This window comes from Stegostoma tigrinum, chromosome 12 (assembly GCF_030684315.1).
Source record: "Stegostoma tigrinum isolate sSteTig4 chromosome 12, sSteTig4.hap1, whole genome shotgun sequence".
Taxonomy (NCBI): Eukaryota; Metazoa; Chordata; class Chondrichthyes; order Orectolobiformes; family Stegostomatidae; genus Stegostoma; species Stegostoma tigrinum.
Window position 1 is genome coordinate 46,195,115 of NC_081365.1, and position 27,626 is coordinate 46,222,740.

Below are 27,626 nucleotides of genomic sequence, written 5' to 3' on the forward strand. Positions count from 1 at the left end.
TTTTTTGCTAGTAGGTAAACGTAAACTGATTGTGCATGTATGCATCAATTCAAACTTTACTACATTCATGTCAAATATTTTAATTATGTGCTGTAGATGGACTACAACAATTTAAAAAATAATATCCCTCAGTTTTGAGGTCCAACAGTAAACTATATTAATTTCCTTATCCATCTGATTACCAAGTAAAATAGGGTGCAGTATTTTAATGTATGTAGGATTTTGTCTCCCTTTAGAAACAGACTAGGTGCTGAAGAGGAACTTTTGAGAAATAGTAGCTTGAATGAATTATACCGCACGTGTGCTGAAAACTTTTTAAAAAACACTGGTGCTAATAGGAATGCAGCATTTTACAAGGAATCGTTATAATGTATGAATGCAAATGACAAGCATCAACAGCTGTTTAATTTGCTAATAAATAGTTTAATAAATGAACTATTTTAATCTGTAACACTTTTAATGCTTCATTAAGAAATAATAGAAAAATAAAATACAGCAATAAGTAACTTGTACTTTGTACAAAATCTCTTTACATCATTGTTCAGCAGATATTTGCCATACAGCATATTCTGTGTGAATAAATGTCCTAGATTCAGACACCACAATTCTACCTGTCCACTCCCAGCTATAGAGAGCTGAAACTCTAATTACAATTAACTCTAGGCATGCTGGTAAATTATGGAAATTTTACATGAACTGATATTTGTTTAATGAATGACTGCAGTTGGTCCACAGATAGCTTTGCTTTATTTAACATTTTGAAAGCATTTCTGTGTTTGCTAGAGATCAGCTGGCAATTTTACAAACAAATGTTTGTACAACATTAGCAATCCATAAATAGTTACTTCTGAAAGCTGGCTGTAAACTATTGCTGTAAATGTTGCAGAAGTGTCTGAGTAGGTTGTAAAATGTCAGTGATTGGACACTTAGGTACACTTCTGTAACTGGTACAGAAAAGCCTGAAAACCTCTACCATAAATTACTGAACCATTGGGCTTATAGTTGTACTCAGGAATAAAATAAAACTTTCAATTACTTTGGTCAGCAAGTTATTAACAGCCCATATGTACTTCTGACAAGGCAGAATTATCTCTGTACTTACCAACTAACATTATTGGCAGTATAGTATTGCTTACTTGATTTATTGGTGGATACTGATGAAAGGAACAAAGAAATACCTACATCTTTTCCAAATTTCCCAGTGATTTATAGTTACGTTTCTTTTCCGCTGTTCAGGTCTTTGACAATCACAAATCATTTCCTCTTGAGGCAGTGAGTAGGCAATTTTCTCTAAAACCTCTATGAATGGTATTTCAAAGTTAACACCCTGGTGTATTTACCTGAAGTCAGTGATCATCAAATTTTGTATTTCTTCATTTGTTAATTATCCCTGCTGTGGCTAAAATTGTGAGCTAAATTTGCAGGAATTATGGAGGTAAACTACTGAGAAATAATTAGAAATGCTACCAGTATGCACAATACTTTCAGCCAAAAACCACAGGTCAAGGGTATGAGAAAGAGAAATCTATTTTGCCAAATCATTGAAATTCTGGTAAGATCACAAGAAAATGAGTTGGTAAATTGATAAAAGATACATTTCATCTAGCAGACCATGCACATAGCCATAAGAACTGCTAAATAACAGAAGTGTTCTTTCTGCTTTTCAATTCTGAAAATTTTATCTGCTGTATTTTTATTTCAGTTGTATGGCTGCTGTTAATGTTGATCCATTTAATCTGAAAGTAACAAACATTCAAGGAAATAATGTACATGTAGTGACCTTAATTTTCAGAGTTATTTTAATCAAAAGGAATAAAAGAATCTTTTGAGGTTTTTGGATCACTACAAAAATCACTTATTTGTATCTTATTGAAAATCTGAAGACAAATTTTTTAGTTAGGTCAAAACAATAGTATTGAAGAACTGCTGTTCAATAGAAAGTCCACATAAGTGTTCAATAAAGTGAAAACTGCTTGAAATAATCATCTTTCATTGTAACATCAAGTGACTCTACTACTAAAGCAAATTAATAAATATTTGAATGGAAAAATAGATTACAGGATCATAGAAAAATTCAGGACAGGCTGTAAAGGCTTCCTTCTTAAATGCATGACTCTATAATAGAAGCTATGTTCACCCTACATTGATATTATTGGCAAAGGCCCAATCTTGGCGGAAGAGTTGAAAGTTGAAAGAGGAACGTCTGCTTCCATTAGCAGCAGGGCAAGCCATTTCACCCGTGTTACTGATTCCACCAACACTAGACTAAGATTCCTGCTACTTGAATGTTAAGTCTGTTTGAACAAACCAGACCAGCTCTGATGAAGTGTCACTGGACTTGAAACATTGACATTGCTTTCTCTCCACTGATGCCGCCAGACCTGTTCAGTTTCTCCAGCAACCTCTGCTTTTGTTTCAAATCTCAGTGTTTCATTGTTATTGTTGTGATCATACAGCCAGCATAGTCTGGTGATCTTTCCAAATTCACCAGGCATCTGCTTATATACTGAGATTGTGCTCTGTACTGGGGTAACTGATCCCAGGCATAGTGAGTGTGCTACAATTGACCTAAATGACACTATACTGGTCTTAATCACCTTCCAATAACCCCTTCTGAAAAATGTGTATGTGAGGCTGTTGGACAAAGACAGCAGCATAATCAGATCTGTGTCTCAAATGATGGAGCTGTGGGCACTTACTCTTCATTTAGGCTCATATATTACCATGAGAATGAAATACTGTAAACCTGATGATACAAGTGAAATCATAACAATCAAAGGAACTGCCTTCAGGAGAAGAGAGGATAAACCTGGAAAAGTAGCACACAATATCAATCTGGGACGGGTTTAATAAAATTGCTAAGCAAACTGATTTCTCTGTTTAAGATAATAAAATGTGAGGCTGGATGAACACAGCAGGCCATTTATATTTAATAATTTGGTGGGTTTAGCTTGAATAAAGCACTAATATTAGCCTTTGATTAGCAGAAAATAATTGTAATTGTTAAAGATTATATATCTCAAGGTTAATAGTTGAAAGAAGACCCATTATCTGAGACTGAAATATAATAACATCCACACTTACAGAAAATGGCAGGGTCTCAGAAAATGAATGTTGTGAATGTAAAGTTGTGAAGTGTTATATTTTAATCTGTTCATTTTTGTTGGGCCCTCAAACAAGTGGTATTAGGTCAATGTGATTCAGGCAGAAAAGATCAAGTTTGTGAGGGAGACTGGAAGATTCACCTGGTCTGGATGAGAACCTCTGGAGGAGAAACCTCACTGCAAAAGGGAGTTGAGATTAAATATTCATGGACCAAGGAAATAAAAGATTAGAAGTAAATCATCAGGAGCTAAGAATCACTTTGGACTGGTTCTGGGAAAATTAAATATGCAATTGAAGGATAGTGTACATTAGCTAATGGTGGGTTATTCAGTTTCAAACATTCTGTCCTGTAGTTTAAAACATGAGGTGACCAGAAAAATGGTGCCAATTGTGACTTTAGTTTGTTTGTTACAGTGAATGCTTAAAAATGTGAAGTCTTGCCATGCCATCTATTCAGCTGTTAAATGGGAGTATTTTTTAAAAAAACTACCAGTCTCTATGGGAAACATAAGAATTGATTTCATGAACTGCCATTTTACTTGTTCAGAATTTATCAATTTTAAGTTCCTCCATCATTAAGTGTGATTAGATATTCGCTGAGTCTTTCTTTTCATCTTTTCACAGCAGTTATAAAAATTCCTTGCCTTTGTTTAATCATCCTAGTGAGACCGTCATTCACTATTTCACACTTTGTGTCAGCACATTGGTCCGTGTAGTGCATAGGCTGACTAAAACTTGACAAGAGTTGCTAAACCATAGTTAATTTGAGGTAACTGACATGTAACTTGAACATTTCAAGCTGTGAAACTAACAACTAGAGAAATAAAGTGAAACGAATACAGCAATTCTCAGTATTTTATAGGGTGCTATTCAAACTTGAAGTGGAATTTGGCCGGATGAGGGAAGAGATGAATGGGAGAATTAATGCCGAGCCCCCTTTCCGACTTTGATACGATGATAGGCTTTTTTCCTAATCGATTTATTCAGAAACATGTCTCTGGAACAGATAGGACTTCAACCCAGGCCTCCTGGCCTAAAGGTAGGGACAGTATTATCGTACCACAAGCACCGTAGCCAGGACATTTTATTGCCTGGGCTTCATGTGAATGCAGCTATAAACATTGAGAAAGCAGGAGGCCACCAGATCAAGCAAAGGGAGTCTTTTTGACAAAAATGCTGGTTGTGGAGAGTGGGTTTCAGATAGGTGTTACAGCAGGGAAGAAAGACCTGGGAGCAGGTGAGGTCTAAACTTGCTTGATGGAGCCCAGAGGAACACTTGGGGGTAAAAATGACATCAAAGGGCCAACAAAATAACTTTCAGTGGGCCTCGCTTGGCTCTGGATCCTCTGCCCACTGAAATTACATTGAAGTAATGCCAGAGAGGATTTTTTCCATAAGCCAAAGTTCAACTTTAAATTGACTCCTGGTGACATTATTAGACCTTAATCTGCATCCTAAACGATGATCCATGCTGACTTCATGTGGCTACCCTTGCCAACTACTCGGAAAAGTAGATTGAAGTTGACAGTAATGGAAAAAAAGCAGGATGTCTGTGGCTAACTCACCAGTTAGATTTCAACTGGCCATCCCAGGGTTCCTGTAACAATACATGACTTTAGAAGTCTAACCAACAATTGGAGATTGTGTTGCACAATGGGTTGTATCCCTGCCTCGGAGTTTCTCCAGGTTCAAATTTTATTCCAGCTTGTAATAGCCATGAGAAGTGCATTCATAGTGTCAGCAGGTTGAGTATCAACTTGATCCCTCTGACACACACAAATGATATGGTATGAGTGCAAAAAATGTGAGGCAGCCATTTGTTGGAAAAATTGGATCCTCTATTTTTAATATCCACAGCTAGAAGCTACTACATGCATGTACAATTGTATGTGATCATAGAACTTAGACTCCTTTTTTTGGGTGTGGTGACTGGCTCAGTTAGCTGGATGGCTGGCATGGATCAGCCTGGGCTTCAATCCCTGTTCTAGCCGGTCTGGATTGGGAACCTGGCTCCTTGCCTCCCCTGTGGCTTGTGGTGCTGTGGGTCTGATGTTTCTTTGGACAGGGAACTCAAAAGGAAGAAGAATTTACAACTATTATTCAGGCTTATGACAATCTGAAGTGCACACAGTCATTATTGTAGGCACAATCTCAGAAACAGAGGTGCGTCCATGATCAAAATGATCGCAGATTAAGGCCTAATAAATACTTACTGACACTAAAAGACAATAGCCTGGTGATAGCATTAAACCGCGAACTATATTATTTTTTCTGTAAAAATATACATACACACAAAATTTGTTCTCAGATGAACACGAAATAAAATAAGGCAACTCCCACCTCTATTCTCATGAGCTAAATTGCAAGGTCTTTTAGATTCAATACTTTCAAGTTCAGTTGATCTCTAATTTATCCATATACTAGCATACCAAGAATTAATTTCAAGAAAGAGAAAATCATTTCAGATCTGTACAGATTAAATTACAAAAAGAACATATTAAAGTCAACCTTTGATTGCACATTTGATATTAGCAGCTAAACAGTCACAAACATGGAAAAGAGATTACTTCTCAACCTATAACTCTAAACGTATCAATACTGTTGCAGTCACATGGCCATTAGAATATTACTGCAAGAGGTATCCAACTACACATGAACTCTTCTTTAAATAACAATGGGGTAATTGGCAATTTGTGTTTCTTAGACTCCACTTTATTATCAATAGTTTGTTAGCTCTACTGGGATTGGTTTGTAAAGTTTAACTAAAGTATGGAAACTTATAGAGGATTAAGATTCATGTTGAAAACTTGTCCAAATTAAGGAAATGCCAACTATCAATGTCTCATCATATTTTCAACATAGACAAAGCTAGGCATTGTAGTTATAAAACGTTCTCCCACTGAACTTGCTGAGATACAATTCAATAGCATTAGTAGAATATTCACACATGAAATCCTTTCTCTTGTATGTGGAACATGTGCAGTCTCAAAGTCTGTATACTGCTCACTATTCGCCTCTGATGTCCTATTAATGTGACCCCAATTCTTCTTACGTCACTAGAACAAAACAAAGTAAAACTGACATAATGTCATGGTATGTTATTGGTTGGAAGTTTATATGAAAATACATAATCAACTTTGAATAAAAAGGCAGCCATTTCATTCATCCTGTGTCTTTACTGGGAATTACCTATAACTGAAGAAAGAAAGAATAACCGCAAATGATGATCCCAATGTATTACATTTCAATAAATTGAACTAAAAACAGATTTAATAGAGATCAAGGAAGCAGTCCTGACATAATCTGGTTCTTATTTTTCCAATTTTTTTCATAAACCAGCAAAAATATTTACAGTCAGAAGGTTCATTTTGAACAGTTTGTGTCAAGTCTGACAAATTGCAAGCATTTTAAAACTTGTCAACTAATTCTAAGGCATTTGGACATCTTGAGACTCTTTCACCATCTGGTTTGTTGTCTCTGACCTCTCCCAACTGTCTGCCTCAAATTTCCATTGCTTAGCTCTCCAAGCATTTTAAACACACTCTCCACATAAGGAAATTTGTATATTTTTAAGTTCATTCACAGGATTGAAGGCATCGCTGGCTAGACCAGCATTTATTACCCATCCCCTATCATTAACAATTAAGAATCGATCAGATTGCTGCGGGTCTGGAGTCACATGTACGCCAGACTGGGTAAGGACAGCAGTTTCCTTTCCTAAAGGAAATTAGTGAACCTGATAGGTTTTCCTCTAACAATTGACAATAGTTTCATGGTCATCATTGGACCCCTAATTGTAGATTTTTATTGATTTTAAATTCCGCCATCTGCCATGGTGGGATTCAAACCTGGGACACCAGAACATTATTAAGGTCTCTGGATTAATTGTCCAGTGATAATACCACTAGGCCATTGCCTCCCCTGAATAGAGATGTTCACAATCTGAAGCATGTGAGAAGCTGTGGAGCTGTGAATTATCTGATTAAGCCCAGATAAATTGTACAAAATATTTCAAACAAGAAGACTTATTTATGGTTACTCATGTTCATAAATCAGCTCCTTAGGATTTTTTCCATAGAAAAGGAGAAAGAAAAAGTGGAAGAGATCCCTAGAGTGAATTAGAGATGTTTTTCTTTTTCCTGTTTATTTACATTGAAATTTTCAAACATCAGAATGTTGATAAATGTTAATTTGTGTTAAATTGGGAGGTGATGCTGGCCGAACCTCACTCTGGATGTTGACAGATCAACAGTAATCTCCTTCAATGCCCAAACAGTAATATAGCAGCTTCAAGTGATAGACTAACATTTGTATTCTTTCTCCAATGGGAGGACGAATTTGCATAATTACTTGCATAGAAATTTAGCTATGAAGCAATAAGCAGTACATTTTTATGACCAGTTGGTCATTTGCTGTCCATCAATTTTGTATGTTTGCTAAGGTCACAGGGCCAGAAAGAGGCTGCAAAGAGATACAGACAGGTTAAACAGTGAGCAACAAGGCAGCCAGTGAAATGTAATGAGGGGAAATGTGACGCTATTCACTTCAGTAGCAAGAAAAAGAAAAGCAGAGTGAAAATTGAAAATGCTGACGTTGAGAGGGAATAACGCAAGAACACAAAGCTAGCAAACAATTAGGAAGGCAAATTGTGGTGTGTTGTTTGAATTATTTGCAAGTGACAAACATCCAGTAGCATCGACGCAGTTCACTTGAAAACCTCTAGCAGGATTATTAACTTTTTTCTATGTTTCTATTTACAGCTTAGACTGCAACTTGCACATCTGCCCGCGAGTATGCTTCTTGCTGGGCAGCACATGGCAATTGGCCAGTTTTGCAACCTAATTATTTTCTCAATAGCATCCCAGAGGGCAAAAGCAGTAATACTTAGAAATGACAAATACTTGGAAAAAGTGGGCACACTGGAGCTCCATTATGACATGTCTGGGATATATTGGGTCAGTAGGTGTAGTCTATTGTTTTAAAGGTTTTCACTTTTGTGATATCAAGCTCTTAAAGCTTTTGTCAAATGCCTTGCTGAAGTCCATATAGACAAATTATATCACTCTGCCTGCATCAATCTTCTCTGCTACCTTTTCAAAAAACTCAATCAAGTTAGTGAGACACATATACAAAGCCATATTGACTACCGTTAATTAGTCCTTGCCTTTCCAAATGCATGCAAATACTGTCCCTCAGAATCACCTCTAAATTACCGACTACTGATGTAAATCTCACCAGTCTATTGTTCCCTGGATTTTCCTGACAGCCTTTATCATCATAGTCGTAGAATCCCTATAGTGTAGAAGCAGGCCATTCAGCCCATTGACTCCACACTGGCCCTCTGAAGAGCATCCCACCCAGACACAACTCCCTACCATATCCCTGTATTCCATGGCTAAACTATCTAGTTTTTACACCCCTGGATACTATGGGCAATTTAGTATGGCCAAATCACCAAACCCGCGTAACATTTGGATTGTGGGAGGAAATTGGAGTATCCCGAAGGAGATGATGCAGACACCTGGAGAATGTGCAAGCTCTACACAGACAGTTGCCTAAGGGTGGAATTGAACCCGGGCCCCTGGTGCTGTGAGGCAGCAGTGCTAACCACTGGGTCACCGTGCCGATAGTGGCACCACATTTGCCAACCTCCAATCTTCCAGCACCTCATCCATGGCTATCAATGATACAAATATCTCAGCAAGAGGCCTAGCAATCACTTTCTTCAGCTTCCCACAGAGTTCTAGGGTACGCCTGATTAGGTCCAGGCAATTTACCTACTTTTATGTGTTTTAAAATCTTCAGCACCTCCGCTTTGGTAATATGAACTCTTCTCAAGGCATTAATATTTATTTCCCCAAGTTTCCTGGCTTCCAAGTCTTTCTCCACACTTAATACTGGTACAAAATATTTGTTTAGTACCTCACCCATCTCCTGTGGTTCCACACATAAACGGTTATGTTGATCTTTAAAAGGCCCTATTGTCTCCCTTGTTAATGTTTTGCCCGTAATGTATTTATCAAGTCTCTTTTGGTTCTTCTTAACTCTATTTGCCAAATGTATGTCATGTCCCCGCTTTGCCCTCCTGACTTCCCTGTTAACTATACTCCTACTGCCTTTATAATCTTCTAGTGACTCACTTGATCCCTGCTGTCTAAACTTGATATATGCCTCATTCTTTGTCTTGACTAGAGCCTCAATGTCTCTGATCATCTCGCATTCCCTACACCTACCAGCCTTGCCCTTGACACTAACAGGAACATACTGACTCTGAACTCTCGTTATCCCATTTGTAAAAGCCTTTCAGCTTCCAACCATTCCTTTACCTGAGAAGAGCTTCCCCCAATCTTTTGATGCTTCCTGTCTAAAACCATCAAAACTGGTCTTATTCCAGTTTAGAACTTTAACTTTTTGGTCAGTTCTATAATTTTCCATTAAAAAAATGAAAGAATTGCAGATGCTATAAATTAGGAAACAAAACAGAAATTGCTGGAAAAGCTCAGCAGGTCTGGCAGCATCCGTGAAAGAAAATAAAAGAGTTAACGTTTAGGGGCTGAGGAAGGGTCACTGGGCCTGAAACATTAATTGCTTTTCCCTCACAGATGCTGCCAGATCTGCTGAGCTTTTCCAGTAATTTCTGTTTTGTTTTCTACCGTTTTCCATAATGATTTTAAAACTAATAGAATTATGATCCCTTGATCCAAAGTGCACCCCCCATTGACACTGCAGTCACTCGGCCAGCCTTATTTCCCAACAGAAGGTCAAATATTGCTTTTTGTCTAGTAGGTACATCCATGTATTGAATAAGAAGGTTTTCTTTAACACACTTAATATATTCCTCCTCATCTAAGCCCTTAACACTGTGACAGTCCCATAGTTAAATTGGCCTACCGTTATTGCCTTATTTTTCTTATCAGAGATCTCCTTCACATTTTCTTCTCAATTTCCTGCCGATGACTGGTTGGGGCTGGCAGGGCGGGGGGTGGGGGGGTGGGGTTTGCGGTGGGAGTTGGTGGTGCTGTTATACAATTCCAACAAGGTGATCATCCCATTCTGGAAACTGATGAAGAAAATTACTTACTGGAACCAATAGATGTGTCAGAGAAATAAGATGATAATGGTAAAACAGTGTGGCCAAAGAAGAGTGTTTATGTTGAGATACAATTGGAAGAAAGCAGTACCATCAGTTGAAGTTGAAACAAAACGGTGAATCTCTTGCTTGAATGCTTAAAGTACAGCTAAATTATTGAAATAAACTGAACTTAAATTATTGGGCAGTATTAGCTTGGTTGGAAGAAGGGATGCGTCAGGAATTGAGGTCCTGGTTCAATTTAGTCAGATCCACAAATTCTCCAGTAATTCCTGTTTTGTTTCCTGCACTGTGCTGACTCTTTGATGGAGCAGACCATGTGCATACATACCTAGGATCACATACCAATGATTGTAAATGCTAACTAGACAATAGTCTCAGAGAATTGAGATTTGGTCAGCTACTGTAAAATGCTATGACGTTATATTCTGCTTACTCTATACTCATCCTTGTGACTGAATCCAAACTTGTGAGGCCTGCAGCCATGAAATTGCTCTTGTACTGTTCCATTTTGATTGAGTCCAGCCAATCATTTACAGAGACAAACAAAGAGAACTCTGGAAGTTCACCAGGAGATTCCGGTAATCTGTATTAAAAGAAATTCAAAAGTCATCCGCGTTTATTGCATGCAGAATGAAACCGTACTCCTTGTTCTATCATGAATTTCTAATTGTTATTCACGTCCATACATTATATGGAGCCTGACTAGAAAGCTACAATGTCATATCAGATGAAAATTAAAGTTAGTTTAAACCAGAACAGTATCAACAAATTACAGATGAATAACTTAATTTCATGTCTGTGTTTACTGCTGCAGTTCATCACCTGAAAACAAAATGTCATCCATTTGCTTTGACCTGCCATTTTCTCTTCTGGAGAATTGAACACTTATTGAGAAATATTTGGAATAAATGCTGAAGGAAACAACAACCATAGCTAGGAAGTTATGATCTGAAAATGGGCTCAATCAAGTGAAAGGTAGTTGGTCTACAGCGAGAAGAAAAAAAATACAATAAATCATTTTGCAGTATAAAGCAAAAGAAAGTGGAAAACCATTAATTAGTGGTGCCAGCTCAGTCTCAGTAAGTAGCACATCTGCAGCTGAGATAGAAGGCTTTATGTTCAAATCCCACCCTCGGACTTCGGCACAAAAATCAAAGTCAACAGTCAATTGCAGTTCAGAGAGACTGTTGCACAGTTGGCGGTGCTGCTCTTTTAATGAGATAAACTCTCGTTTGTCTGCCCAAGTGGTTGTTAAAAGTCTCATGGCAATATCCTGAAGAAGGGCAAGGGAGCTGTCCCTAGTTTTCTGTGTAGAATAATGCCATAAGCTATGAATGAATTAAATAAACAAAAATCAAGAAATAGTCTGACTTCGGGGGATCTCTTGTGGAACAGTGATAGTGTCCCTACCAGAGGTCCAGTTCAAGTCCCACCTCCTCTAGATATGTACATAACATCTTTGAATAGGTTGGCTAGAAAAATCATTTAAATAAGAAAAGAAGACTGATATTGGTAATGCCAGAAAAGTAAGATTAAAGGTTGAACTGATTTGTTTGTTTTCCCTTTAAAAAAAGGAGTGACATTAAGATTTGTTCTTTAAAATCATTAAAGAATTTGAGAGTCATGATAGAATCATGAGTTGGGAATTTCCCCAAAGCTTCTTGCCTCTGTCTCAGTTGTTTCATTCGGCCAAAACTAATGATGGGATGACCTGGTGCGATAAAAAACATAGACAGAAAACTTAGAAACTCATAAATCTGTCAAACTAAATAAAATTTACTTCATTGAAATTTTAAAACCGTTATACTATTAGATGACTAAAACTAATTAATATTAAACACATACAAATTTGCCAGGATAGGAGTGTAAACACAAAATCCTTGTTATGTAATATCTATTAGTGAATTGAAAGGTAGTTAAGCCAACAAACTGGTATTTCTTCAAACTGCTTTATAAATAAACAGTATCTATTAGTGACGTTGCTGACTTGCTCACTGAGCTGGCTTGTTTTTGGTCAGACGTTTCGTCACTATGCTAAGTGATATCATCAGTGAGGCTTCCGATGAAGCGATGTTATTTTACTACATGTGGAATTTATATTGTCCGGTCCATTATGGAGTATATGTACGGGTTTGTATATGTGTTGGGCCCCATATACAAACACGAACAGATCAAAACTGGAAATGACATTACTCATTGTAATGGACCTGACAGTGTAAATTCCAAGTGGAGTCAAATAACATCACTTCATCGGAGGCCGCACTGATGATGTTACCTAGCACGGTGACAAAACGTCTGACCAAGAACAAGCCAGCTCAGTGGGCAAGTCAACAACCTCTCTCAAAGCCTGAGCTATAAATCTTTCCTAAAACTTTAAAGTATCTATCAATGCCAAATGATCAGACATCTCTCAAAGCTTTCAACAAGCCAAGAGAAGGCAGAGATGCTCTTCATAGAGTGAATGAAAGCCACTGGAAATGTTTAAGCAATTAGGCAGTAACTCACACTGAGCTATGTTTTCCATATTGTACAAAGCAAAATAACAGTTGATGATCTATTCTAATACATTCAAAGCCTTTGTCATTTTTCCAAAGTTCTTCTCTCACTGGCAATTTGCCAGCTGTCAGAACTAACAACTTGGCAACTACACTACTTAATGGTCACTTAGCTTCTTCAAGTGCAGCACTATCATAACTCATTTCAGGAAATATAGAGAGCGCTCCGGCTGTAGCATTTCACGATGAGCTAAAAAGGGAACATCACCATTTTTACTCACAACTCAGGCATTTCTCATGCCCAATTCCTGGTTCACATCTGTATTCATCAATGTGATTTTGAAATGCTTCCAAAATGTAGCTATCTCCACATAAGTTGCAGGTGTTCTAAAATGCCATCACTATTGTGGAAGTGAGTAAGTTTTGAACTGCAGCATTAGAGATTCCTAGCTAGTACCCTTTCTGACATTGTAGAAACTGGTAAGAGTCAGAAATGGTGCATGATTCGTGATCTACTCTCCAGCCGTGACCTTTTTTTCCTCCTACCTAATTCCGTGTGGTCCTAGAATCTGGTTTTGGGGACAGGAATTCACTCCTTACAGGGGACGACAATGTGGAGGTGAGCAAGTGCATTAATTGGCTTACTTTGTTGAAGTGGGTGAAAGGTTGATTGTCAGAGGCCAATTATAAATTCACAGTCAGTTCACAAGACCTCCACAGCAGCAGGAACAGGTAAATTGTTTATAGGGGACCTCCTAGTTACAGATTGAGGAGGTTCGAGGGATGTAGGAGTAGGGACCCTACTGCTCCAGGAAAGCTTTAAGGTCCTTCCCTCCAAACTCCCTGTACCTGTAGACATGGGCCACCCTGTGATACTGCTTCCCTTCATAATGAAGAGGTGACAGCCCCCTAGGCTGTAAGAACATAAGATATTGCAGTCATTTAGCCCATCAACTCTACCACAACATTCAATGATGTCCATGGTTGATTTGAAAATCCTCAACTCCACTTTCTTGCCTTTTACTCAAAACTCTTGATTCCATTACTATTTAAAAATCTGTTCATCTCAGTCTTGAATGTACTTATTTACACAACCTTGTAAATAATTCCACCCGCTGAGTGTAAAAATGTTCTCTTCATCTCTCTTGAAAATAGGTGACTTCCTACGCTGAGATTTGCTCTCTGGTCCTAGGTTCTCACCCAGAGTGAAACAACCTTGACACATCTACCTTGTCAAGTCTGTGAAGAATCTTACATGATTCAGTAAAGCCACCTGCATTGTCTAAACTCCAATGAGTACAGGCCTAAGTTATTTAACGTCTCCTTATAAGAAAATCTCTCCATACAGGCGACCATACTAGTGAACCTTCTTTGGACTGCCTCCAATGTCATCAAAAATAGGGGCACAAATAGGCCATTTAGCCCTTCGAGCCTACTCTTCCATTCTGATCATCTAACTCATGTAACTGTATCTTTCCTTAGATAAGGGGTCCAGAGCTGTTTTCCAGCTATTTTCTAACCTGTGCCTTGTATAGTTTTAGGAATACCTCCTTATTCCTTTTCCTTCCATTTCCTTTGAAACAAAAGTCAACATTCTATTTGCCTTCCCCATTACCCACGGAACTTGAATGCTAGCTTTTCTTGATTTATGCACAAGCGCCCCAAACTCTCCCAATCTGTAACTTTCTGCAGTCTTAAATAACATTCAGCTTTTCTGTTCTTGTATCAAAGCACATTACTTCAAGTTTTCCTACATTTTATCCTATCTGCCAAGCTTTCATCCATTCACTTAACCCGTCCATATCCCTCTATAGCTTTCTTATGTCATCTTTACTATTTGTCCTCCCACCTATTTTTATGTCATCTGCAAACTTTATGACAGTACATTCACTTCTGTCATTCAAATCGTTCGTATATACTGTAAATAACCATGGCCCAGCACAGGTCCTAATGACATTCCACTAGTTACAGGTTTGCCATCCTGAAAATGCCCTCTTTATCCCAACTCTCTGTCTTCTATTCGTTAGCCAATTGTCTGTCCATGCTTACATACTACCACCAACATCAGGGACGGTTATCTTATAAATTAATGTTATTCCCAGTACCTTATTGAACATATGTTGGAAATTCAAATACGTTATAACTAATCGTTCCCCTTTATCTATCCTGCTTATTACCTCCTCAAAGAATTTTAATAAATTTGTCGGGCATGACTTCGCCTTCATGAAGCCAAAGTGATTGTGCCTAATTATATTCAAAGTTTCTGAATGCTCCTCTATTACTCCCTTTAAAATAGAGTCTGATATTTTCCCAATAACAGATATTAAACTAACTGGTTTTCTTAAAAACTGTATAGAGGGCTTCCCAAGATGGAGATCCCAGCTTCAGCTTTATTATCCCATTAATGCTGCAGGGCATCCTATTAACTGTCCCACTTTGAAAGCCTGTCTCTTACCCTGATTGGATGGCATGTCTGCCCTCTGGCCATTAATTGAGCAATTCCGAAAAATTCAACGTGGCGTGGCTGTTCCCCAAACAATGTGGGGTCAAGGCCTCTATTTGATTCTTGACATTGAGATCCAGATCTAAAGTAAAAATTCCTTCCTAAATTTCTTTCCACTGGTGAGAAACAGCAACACCTGCAAGTCATCTATAGAAGGTAGACACCAAGAAATCAGAAGAAAAGTTTTTGCTTAGACAGTGGTGACATTGGGGAAATAAATAGCAAAAAGACAGCTAAGAGAAGCTACATAAGCATGTGAAAGAGAAGGAGATAGAGGATTCCGCTGGCAGACTTACACAAGAATAGATGAAACAGGATTTGTCGTAGCTTGTCATTAAAGTATAGGCTGAAAAGAGCAATGGCTGTGTATTTTATATATTTCTTTAGGCAAGCCTGATGGAAATAGTGTGATGGAAATGCAGGAAATGTCCGCAGACACATTAATGTACTTTTCTTATGAAGCACTTCATTAGCAAGAAATGGTCTTGGGATCACCTGAAGTCGTGAATGCAAGATCTTTTCTTTTGTCTCTCCTTCCCATCAGCTTTGAATGTATCCAATACTCAAGACTGAGTCCTGTACTCATAATTAAAAATTCTGAGGAAGCTCTGAGGAGGGGTGACTTGACCTGAAACTTTAACTCTAATTTCTCTCCACAGATGCTGCCAGACCTTAAGAGCTTTTCCAGCAATTTCTATTTTTATCTGTTAAAAATTCAATCTCCATTCACTAACTGTTGTAGCCATTTTCAAATGTAACCTAACTGAATTTTAAAAGGCGACTCAAGAACATTGCTCCATTTTATTGTTCTTTCTGAAGTATACATCAGTGTAATCATTTCATGTTTTCAGTTTCACATCCTTGACTTCTCCTACTCCTTGGCCTTGCCTGATGTGATGACCTCTTCCCCAATGCTCAGCTCTTGCAGCTGGTCCCTCTTCCCTCTCCCTATGCTCTTAGCCTGGCTCCTGGTCTCAAACTTGCCTCACCACTACTTACTTCCACCTACATTCAACATTGCTTCCCACTCTTGTTCCCTGACTCTCTTGTTCCCTGACTCTCTTTTTGTTCCTGGCTTTGCCTCCCACTCTCACTTTTTACCTTAAGTCCTCAGAACTCTTGGTTTTACTGTGGGCTGCTTCCATCCTGAACTCAAGTCCTGGGTGCCATCTCATGACAAAGGTTAGATCAGTGCAGTGATTCCAAAGGATAGCAACACTGACAAACTGTTGCTGCTAGTTGGAGCCTGTTCAATTTGTTAGTAGATACTTTCTAACCAACCAGTTCAGATTTGCTATTACAGACTTCTGGAGCACCTGAGACTTGTATCTGAACCATCTTGCCCTAACGTAGGGATGATTCTGCTATGCTGCTAGAATCTTCAATACATTATTGCATGGTGAGTCTATTTTCTTAAAGATACTGTGCCTGCTCCTTTCACTGTTTATTTATTGATAAATTTTATGTTGCAAATTATTTAGCCAGGAATGCCCATTGCTGCACATGTTTGGTATATTGTTTGTGCTTGTACATTTTATTTCTGAGCAGAATACTTCCTTAAGAACCTAATTCAAGCTTTGCCATTGATTTTTATGGGAAACCATGCTTCAACTAAAGTTGTTTTACTTAAAGCCGTGATTTTCAGTGACACAACTGGTAATGCACTTATCTTGTAGAATGTCAATGTCCGACTAGCTCAAGGTATTGTAAGTACCAACCTAGTTTAGATTATATCAGGTACAAGGAGATATATCTGTTTTTTCTAAAACAGATTTTCTAATTATACCAGGCTTTCAAAATTCCCAGCTAATCCATTTCTTTGGATTTTTAAAGAACTTAATGGTCTAAATTTAAGGGTATGAAATGATTTCTTCTTGATAGCGCACATTCGGCCTGAACGGCTTGGTTCCAAACCTGCATTTTGTGAACTGCTGATCAGATGATTAGCTAAACTACCCACAATCAGAATGGCACATTTTTTTATTTAAAGGTCCCTTCCTTTATCTCAACTTCTAAAGTTATTAACATTTTCTGAAGCCTAGATCCAGGCATCTAGCATTGTTGTCAAGCTACATGCATGCACCCAAATATAAGCAAAATATTCAACCATTTGATGCATCATGTTCCATGTCTCATGCATGCATTTTGCAGCATGTGTTACTGAATACTGACTTTCACATCTCCCCCATCCAAAGCACTGAGGAGAATTCTCCCTGTGAAGCCCTGGCCAAAATTAGCTAGCTTGAACTTCTGCAATTTTTTCTTACAATTTGGTAGAAATGAGCAACTTGCTGCAAGCCTTCAGAATGCAGTTAAGAGTTAATCACATTAGCGTGGGACATTTCCACATTTTCTCAATTCTCATAATGGAGAATGACCTGATCCATCAAATCATTGGGAAACACTCAACTAATATGGCATCAACATTTTTAATATGTAAGCGAAATAAAATTGAATCCTTCGATTCGGCTAACTTTGTAATCACTATTTGTTTCCCATTCTTTTTCTATCAGTATTACTTTTACTTTTTCCTAACTCACCATTTCCAGAAAAGAAAGTGAAGGGAATTATTTAGTGAACGATGATCATCATCATGAAGTGTCCCAGTAAATTGATCATTTCAACAAAAAGAAATGAAATTCAAGCGACCTAATTTCAACCCATGTTTTAGCAGAAAAATTCACCCCTATGCTTTGGACAGGGACAAAACTTATATCTGTAATCTGCTGACACTTTACGTCAGTTTCAGAATTTCCAGTTTGCAGACTCCAGCTACAACTTCTTCACCATGGACATGAGAGCCCTTCACCTGTCAAAACCCCGTTAGGACAGCCTCAGGGCTCTCTGCTTCTTCCTGGAGAGAAGACCTGAGCTGTCTCCAATCCTCCTCCACACTCCTCTGTGTGGCTTAGTGTATCCTCACTTTGAACAACTTCTCCTTTAACACCTTTCATTTTCTTCACATCAGACAGCATCGGCCACAGTTATGCCTGTCTCTTTGGAGCATATGTGAAACATTCCTGGTTCCAATCATACTCCAGTTGCCACCCACATTGCTTTCTCTAGTAAATTGATGACATCATCAGTGCTGCTTCCCTTTCTCATCCGGATTTGGAAACGTTTATTAATTTTGCTTCCAATTTCCCCCCCACTGTCGCCTTCACCTGGTCCACCGCTGACTCTCCTTTCCTTTTCTTGGCATCTCTGTTTCCATTCTGGATATGGTCTGGTCACCAGTATCCATTACAAACACACTGACTGGCACAGTTCTCTTGACTATAAATCCTTGCATCCTGCTTCCTGTAAATACTCTATTCCATCCTCCTAGTTCCTTTATCTCCATTACATCTGTTGAGATGATGCCAGTTTCTACAAGGAGCCTCCAAAATGTCCAGCTTCTTCCTTGACCGAGAATTCCCACCACTATGGTTGACATGGCCCTCAGCTGTGTCTGACCCATCTCCTGCACTTTGGTCCTCACCCCCTCTCTTCCCTCCCACAATAATTGCCCCTGAAACTCATTTACCAAATTGCACCAGCATCCACATCCAAAGGATCAGTAGCTGCCATTTCTGCCATCTCCAGTGGGATGTCACCACCAAAGATGCATTTCTCTCCTGCTCCTTCTCAGCGTTCTACAAGAACTGTTCCCTCCAGAACACCCTAGTCCACTCCTCCTTCATTTACACCATGTCCCCACACCCACATGGCACGTTCCTCTGCAATTGCAAAAAAAGTGTAACACCTGCCCATTTACTTCTTTCCTTCTCATTATTCAAGGCCCTAGACACACCTTCCAAGTGAGGCAGTGATTTACCTGCACTTCACTCGATCTAGTCTATTGTATTCGCTGCTCACAATATGGTCTGCTCCACACCGGCGTGACAAAATGGAGACTGGTGACTGGGTGATGTTATGTCTGCAAAAATGATGCTGAGCTTCTTATTGCACTTTGGCAAAGCACCCTGTTCCCTGGCCAACATCTCTGTCTCTGGCTTGCTGCAGGGGTCCAATGGAGCTCAGCGCAAGCTGCCAGAACAGAATTTTAGTTTCTGCTTGGGCACCCTGCAGCCTTCAGGACTCAAAATTGAATTAAACAATTTTAGAGCCTGAACACCACCTCCGACGTCCTTAGTCTGACCCCCCCACACACTAGGCCTTGTCATCACATGAGCCGCTACCACAACCAACTTTTAGTCATCCACTAATAATCCCCACGAGCTGCTATTGATTCCACCAGGCTGACCTTTACCCATTCCTTTGCCTGTTTCCCTCTCTCTCTTTGCCCAGGTTCCATCTTCCACTCACCGTTTACTCCTCCCCTTTCTCCTACCCTATCTTCAGCATATATACCAACCTTTTCCTAGCTATAATCAGTTCTGAAGAAGGGTCACTGAATACAAAATGTTGGCTCTGCTTTCTTTCCACAGATGCTGGCAGGCCTGCAATTTCTGTTTGTATCGGAGTATTACAACCTGGAAGTGATTTGGATTAGGTGATAAAGTTTTTGGAAAGTGGGGCCGAATTACTAGTAAAGGGGGAGGGGTTACAAACAATAGGTTCGGTCTTCTCAAATCAGAGCTCAATAAAATTACGACTTACTTAGCTGAAATTAGAGGAACTCATATTTACATTCAATGCATTTTATAAACCATCATGTTGACAGAGCACATATTTCGGACTACATTTCAGAGAGCTGTGGAAATTATGGGAATGTGGCTTTTTGCAGCATGTGTCCTCCAACTTTAATTATTTTTATGCTACAAAATGTTAGGAAAGTGAGCTGAAAACAGTATGACATCAGCAATGGGATACCTGAGACCTCTATAAACTATGGGTCAATAGTTTATCCCCTTAACCAATTAAATTTAAGTACAGAAGAAGAAATACAGTATACAACAGAGAAGGAAATAGGTGCGTTGGAGTCTGTTCATAGTTTCACTTTAAAGAACCCAAATCTGCCTGCGGAGCAACTGATTGCTGTTGGGAAAGTGGAAACAGGAGACTTGATATTATTTTTGCCTGTAGCAGCATGGTTACTCAGTAGCAATTGAAAAGCAACATAGAACTTTATTTTCATTAAGGCTTTAAAATACTTCCTGAAACTATAATAGCTAGGCCAATAGAACTCTTAAATTGCAATACAATGAGTGGTTCTACATTAAACTTTGCTTTCCAGTGTCAACCCTCATCCACAGAGTTTGAGCTTATCACAATGTCAGTGATCGAAACACTTAGTGGAGATAAATATTGTGGCAACGTTTTGTATCACAGGTCAAAACAAAGTTTTGAGAAGGGAGAAATACTACAGTGGGGATTCCAAATTCTTTTCCAGCAGCCTGATAATTAATGAATGTATTTCTGTCATCCCAAATGGCTGAGGTGAGGGTCACCATCTGAGTGTTTTGTGAGCCAGGCTCATGGTTATTGCAAAGTGAAAAGGTTTACCACAGGGGATGATTGCAGCTTTTAAGATAAGATGAAATAAACAATTGAAACAGAGTAAACAACAGGGTAACGGTGAACACAGAGAAGCAGTGAGATCTGTTTTAAACTGTTCTAGCAATAGCTAGCACAGATACATTTATTTCTATGCTATATATGCTGTAGTTAAATTGAAACTAAATAAAAAAACCCCAGATATTTTGCCAATAATAGGAACTGCAGATGCTGGAGAAACTGAGATAACAAGGTGCAGAGCTGGATGATCACAGCAGGCCAAGCAGCATCAGAGGAGCAGGAAGGCTGACGTTTCTTGCCTAGACCCTTCTTCAGAAATATTCTACTAACATGGCATCGGACAGAGCCTATTTCAGCCATGACAGTAATCCAGAACATAAGGGGACAATTTGTACTCTCTATAGTGAATTTCTGAATGTAAATAATAAAAAAGGCTTTGCTGATTTGTTATCAAACAGTGAAGAGTAAAACCTTCTCCATGCACGGGTATTATGTAACAGAAGATTTCAGTTAATAACACAAATTCTAAATAACTCTTCGTTTTTGAAATATAACTGTGCAGATGAGTGCTACCTTGTTTTTTTTTTAAACAAACTGCTTGGGGATGCCATGACACATCTCTGGAGCAGGTGGAGTTTTAACCGGGCCTCCTGGTTCAGAGGCAGGAACATTACCACTGCACCTCAAGAAACCCTTATGAGTCCTGCCATGTAATTATTCAGTTAAATAGATACAGGTAATTACAAATGTGGCTGTTGAGGGCAATTTTCTTTCTTATATTTCAACATTTCAACATCACTTTAGGAGAAATTTACATTTGATATTGCGATGTCTGGTTTTAGGAAAATAATTTATAATTTCATACGTATCATGTTAAGAGTTCTTAATTTTAAAACATAAAGAAATAGTGTAATCCTATATGACATATTCAGAGTTGTCCAGAGGAATTTATCTGCATATGTACCTACCCATGCACCTCTTGCACTAGGTTCTGAAGGCTGCTGGGATTGCGAATCACTTTATCCAAGAAACTAACAATTTCTGTGAACTTTGGCCTGTGATTTCGTTCTTTTTGCCAACAATGAAGCATGAGCTGATGAAGAGTGCCTGGGCAGCCCATTGGAGAAGGGAGTCGATAACCTTCTTCTATTGATAAAATAACCTGGAAGATGAGGAGATGAAAGGGGGAGAATGTCACTTCAGAGTTGTAGTTCTATTACATGTCCATTTAATTTTAATAAACTCGGAGAGAAAAACAAAGCTAGTTTGTTTTCATTATCATATAAATTAAAAGCTTTAAAATTGATTGTAAAGAGTTGGGTGAGGAAACATAGAATGAAGTTCTGTTACAATCAATTCTCATGGGATACCTGAGGGTGTTAGTGAACAGTGTTAATGTCCGTACATTTGCATCAAGAGTCTTAGGTTCAAATCCCATCTGCTCTGAGCAGGTTGGTTAGAAAGTACCTAAAATCAATTGCTGATAGAGCAGACTTAGCATTACAGTTGCAAGTGTCTACCACAAAAGTAGTGTCTAGTTATCCGAAAAACCTGCTGTGACTAGGTGAGGAGGGGTGAATTGGCTCCCATCAAAGATATTAAATTCTTTACAGGACAGAGTGATATCACACTTCAATTGAAATGTAGTTTGCTACATTTAAAAACAAATTACAAGAGTTCCTCGAATGAAAGAAAGAGCAATTTTGTTTCTTACGAACCTCAAGAAAAATAACTAGACAAGTCATTAAACATAGAGAGCAGGGGTGCTGTCTAGCTTAAAAAGGAAGATAAAGGATCTGCAGTTCTTAATGTTCTAAGAGTCTTTTGAAAGGCAGACATTGTGTCTTGTATCCTCAGCAGTTGGAAAATCTGTAGATACCTTTGAATGGTGAACGAGTATTTCTCCAGTTTGAAATATCACCAGATGCTGCCTTAGAGAAGTAAACACAGCGATATAGAGACAGGAAGAAGACAAGGTCTTCCAGTTCTGTTGTTACAGAACATTCTTATCTATGTGCTGCTAAAAAGCAGTTAGCCGAAATGAGTTTCCAAGATAATAAAATGTGAGGCTGGAGGAACACAGCAGGCCAAGCAGCATCTCAGGAGCACAAAAGCTGACGTTTCGGGCCTAGACCCTTCATCAGAGAGGGGGATGGGGGGAGGGAACTGGAATAAATAGGGAGAGAGGGGGAGGCGGACCGAAGATGGAGAGTAAAGAAGATAGGTGGAGAGAGTGTAGGTGGGGAGGTAGGGAGGGGATAGGTCAGTCCAGGGAAGACGGACAGGTCAAGGAGGTGGGATGAGGTTAGTAGGTAGCTGGGGGTGTGGCTTGGGGTGGGAGGAAGGGATGGGTGAGAGGAAGAACCGGTTAGGGAGGCAGAGACAGGTTGGACTGGTTTTGGGATGCAGTGGGTGGGGGGGAAGAGCTGGGCTGGTTGTGTGGTGCAGTGGGGGGAGGGGATGAACTGGGCTGGTTTAGGGATGCAGTAGGGGAAGGGGAGATTTTGAAACTGGTGAAGTCCACATTGATACCATATGGCTGCAGGGTTCCCAGGCGGAATATGAGTTGCTGTTCCTGCAACCTTCGGGTGGCATCATTTTGGCAGTGCAGGAGGCCCATGATGGACATGTCATCAAGAGAATGGGAGGGGGAGTGGAAATGGTTTGCGACTGGGAGGTGCAGTTGTTTGTTGCGAACTGAGCGGAGGTGATCTGCAAAGCGGTCCCCAAGCCTCCGCTTGGTTTCCCCAATGTAGAGGAAGCCGCACCGGGTACAGTGGATGCAGTATACCACATTGGCAGATGTGCAGGTGAACCTCTGCTTGATGTGGAATGTCATCTTGGGGTCTGGGATGGGGGTGAGGGAGGAGGTGTGGGGACAAGTGTGGCATTTCCTGCGGTTGCAGGGGAAGGTGCTGGGTGTGGTGGGGTTGGAGGGCAGTGTGGAGCGAACAAGGGAGTCACGGAGAGAGTGGTCTCTCCGGAAAGCAGACAGGGGAGGGGATGGAAAAATGTCTTGGGTGGTGGGGTCGGATTGTAAATGGCGGAAGTGTCGGAGGATAATGCGTTGTATCCGGAGGTCCCCTCCCCCCACTGCACCACACAACCAGCCCAGCTCTTCCCCCCCACCCACTGCATCCCAAAACCAGTCCAACTTGTCTCTGCCTCCCTAACCGGTTCTTCCTCTCACCCATCCCTTCCTCCCACCCCAAGCCGCACCCCCAGCTACCTACTAACCTCATCCCACCTCCTTGACCTGTCCGTCTTCCCTGGGCTGACCTATCCCCTCCCTACCTCCCCACCTACACTCTCTCCACCTATCTTCTTTACTCTCCATCTTCAGTCCACCTCCCCCTCTCTCCCTATTTATTCCAGTTCCCTCCCCCCATCCCCCTCTCTGATGAAGGGTCTAGGCCCGAAACGTCAGCTTTTGTGCTCCTGAGATGCTGCTTGGCCTGCTGTGTTCATCCAGCCTCACATTTTATTATCTTGGAATCTCCAGCATCTGCAGTTCCCATTATCAGCCGAAATGAGTTTCATTTGTTATATTCTTGCATCTGGCTTTATTGCTTTTCTGAGGTAGATAAACTGCAGGTGAACCTTTAATTCCAATATCTGAAAATTCCAGAGCAATGTAAATCAAAAAATATATATAGAGAACTGAGTGCCTGGTTTCAATCATTTTAATTATGTGTTAACTTCAATTCAGACAGGATCTAGTTTATTGATGGTTTTGTAAAGCCTGGATCAACCTGCTCAGGTAATCATTGTAGTCATCTTAAATTAGTGTCTTTCCTTTTCAGTCATAAACATGTCCATGAAAGGTCTCAGGTATTAAAACAAGAGAATGAAAGTCAAAATTGATAGTCCATTTGTAACATGTCCCAACCACAAGTAAGGAACACAAACAATATTTTTCCTTTTCTTTGTGGTGTGTGTTTCCTATGAAGTCAGTATGAAACATTAAAAATTGGCAGGGCAATACGCACTCGACATTCACTCTTTTCATCCGAACCTGTGTCTCCAAACCTCCGTCTTAACAATACAACCATTCTGCAACCAGTCTGCAACCATTCACCCCAAGGACTGCAACTGTTCAAGAATTCAGTGCACTTTCACTTTCTCCAGGGCTTCTGATAATCTACAATAAATGCTGATCTAGCCAAAAAGTATACATACTCTGAATAAATAAAACAAAGTTCTGCTTCAGAAATAGATGATGGACTTGTTCCCTGGGCTATGTTACATTATTGAATTATAGCCCTTCACTGACCAGTTTTTTAACCTATGTACCAGATTTGGTCACTTGTGCAAATTTAATTTCAAGGTCACCAATTTATGGTGATAATATTAAGTTTATCTCCATACGGTATTGGGATCTACATCCTACACCTCACCCTCTTTAATACTTATATCAATCCAGTGGGAATGATTGAAAATTGAAACTTGGTTTTGTTCATTTGAACTTCCTGTGGGTAATTTTATTTCTACCACACTGTGATGCCCCTGGTGATATCTGTAGCAATTGCAAAGAGGTCAGCCAGATGGACCTCATAGAATATTCCCAATATATAGTAAAAATGTACTATTTCAACTGGGTAAATGACATTGGGGCAGATGAAAAGCAACAACTAATTCTCCAGACAGCTTGTGGTTCTGCAGCTTTTTTTGGTTATTATGAGCCTTACTTTCCCTGAGGCACAAAATTCTAAAGCCTTTCAAGAGTTGACATATTTGGTTAAGGAATATTATGAGCCCAAGGTTCCTCTAATTTAGAGATGGTCAGTTTTAGCCAGCAAATGAGAACCAGGGGAATATATATCAGGATTTTTGACTAGGTTAAGATGACTGACAGAAACATGTGACTTTAGTTTAACACCTGAAGAAGATGCTGAGACCATTTGGTATGTGGGATTAACAATGTAACCATGGAAAAGCACCTATTAACTGAAGCTCAGCTGGGCTTCAAGCAGGCGGAACAACTGGCATTATTGTTGGAAAATGCAGCAAGTGGAGCATACGAGTTTTTTTCTATTTTGCAAAGTAAGTGGACACACTTGCTAGTCTGAATGCACTTGGGCAATACCACTTGAGTGAAGGCAATTGCATAGCACACTCCAGAAATATCCTGAACAACAGGATTCAAGGCCAGAGATAACAAAGTGTGGAGCTGGACGAACACAGCAGACCATGCAGCATCCTAGGAGCACAAAAGCTGACGTTTTAGGCCCAGACCCTTCATTTTCTTTATATATTGATATTTATATTTTCAATCTATCCATGACACTCATAATCTTATAAACTTCTTTCATGTTGCCCCTCAACCTCCTGCATTCCAGTGAAAACAAAACCAGTCTATCCAGCTTTTCTTCACAGCTAAAATCCCCCATGCCAGGCAACGCCCTGGTAAACCTTTTCTGTACCTTCTCCAAAGCATCCACATCCTTCTGGTAGTGTGGTGACCAGAACTGTACACAATATTCTGAGTGCAGTCTAACTGAAGTTCTATAAAGCTGCACTTGTCCAAAGATAGAACTTATCATCTTTATAAACTGTGTTCCTTCCAATGAAGGCAAGCATGTCATGGGCCTTTTTTACTACCTTATTTTCCTGCGCTGTCACCTTCAGTGATCTGTGGACTTGCACACACAGATCTCTTTAAATATTCCTGAGGGCTCTGCCATTCACTGCATAATTTTCACATGCACTCGGCCTCCAAAACACATCACCTTACATTCATCTGGATTAAACTTCATCTGCCATTTTTCTGTCAGTGCCTCCAACTGATCTATATCCTGCTGTATCCTTTGACAATCCTCCTCATTATGTGCAACTCCACCAATCTTTATATCATCCACAAACTTACTAATTAGGCCAGTTATGTTTTCCTCCAAATCATTTATGGAGATCATGAATAGCAGAGGTCCCAGCACTGATCCTTGTGGAACAGCACTAGTCACAGCCCTCCATTCTGAAAAGTATCCTTCCACTGCTATCTGCTGTTTTCTATGACTAAGCCAGCTCCATATCCATCTCACCAGCTCACCCTGATACTATGTGACTTCACCTTTTCTAACAGTCTCCCACGAGGAACTTGTCAAAAGCTTTACTGAAGTCCATGGAGACATCATTAACCGCTTTTCCCTCATCAATCATCTTCATCACATCCCCAAAAAACTCAACCAAGTTAGTGAAGCATGACCTCCGCCACACAAAACCATGCTGTTTATCATTAATCAGTCCATTTGCTTCTAAATGTTTATAGATTTTGTCCCTGGGAACTTTTTCCAATAATTTCCCTATCACTGATATGAGGTTCACAGGCCTGTAATTTCCTGGATTATCCCTGTAACCAAAGTGGGACAACATTAGCTATTCCCCAGACCTCTGGGACCTCACCTGTGGCCAAAGAGGATATAAAGATGCCTATCAATGCTCCAGCAATTTGTTCTCTTGCCTCCCTCAATATTGTAGGTAGATCCCATCAGGACCTGGAGGCTTATCTATTTCAATACTTTATAAGATGCACCTTCTCCTTTTCACTAGCAACTTGGCATCGAAATTTGCTTTCCTGAGATCATCTTCCACCAATCCCTTCTCTTTGGTGAATACTGAATTGAAGTATATAAGTCCTCACCTACCTCTCTCGCTCCACATATAGATTCCCTTCTTTATGATTTAGTGGACCAAACCTTTCCCCCGCTACCCTCTTGCATTTTAAATAAGTATTAAAAGCCTTGGAACTCTCCGTAATCTTGTTTGCTAATGACTTTTCATGACCCCTTTTAGCCCTTCTAATTTCTTGCTTAAGTTCTTTCCTATCAGACAAGTGCAGTCATAAATAGGCAGGTGCTGTTTTCATGAGTGTTCCTTAAGTGGTCCAGAAATATACGAATGGATGGTAAATTATAACAATTCATATCTGACTGGATACCTTGATGCCATCAGTTGGATGGTGTTCACCACAAAA

The 27,626-nt window shown here is 39.7% G+C and overlaps 1 protein-coding gene across 4 annotated transcripts in view; it reads right to left on the bottom strand.

The window, feature by feature from the left end:
* Positions 1–467: 467 nt before the first annotated feature.
* epha6 (eph receptor A6) overlaps positions 468–27,626 on the bottom strand; it is a 617,472-nt gene continuing 590,313 nt past the window's right edge. For all 4 annotated transcript variants that reach the window (XM_048540624.2, XM_059650322.1, XM_048540622.2 and 1 more), the window contains 3 exons: positions 21,625–21,818; positions 10,632–10,781; positions 468–6,161 (listed from right to left, as the gene is read on the bottom strand). In XM_048540624.2, coding sequence (XP_048396581.2) covers positions 6,047–6,161; positions 10,632–10,781; positions 21,625–21,818 — 459 coding nt within the window. In that variant the 3' untranslated portion in view covers positions 468–6,046. The remainder of the gene's footprint in view (positions 6,162–10,631; positions 10,782–21,624; positions 21,819–27,626) is intronic.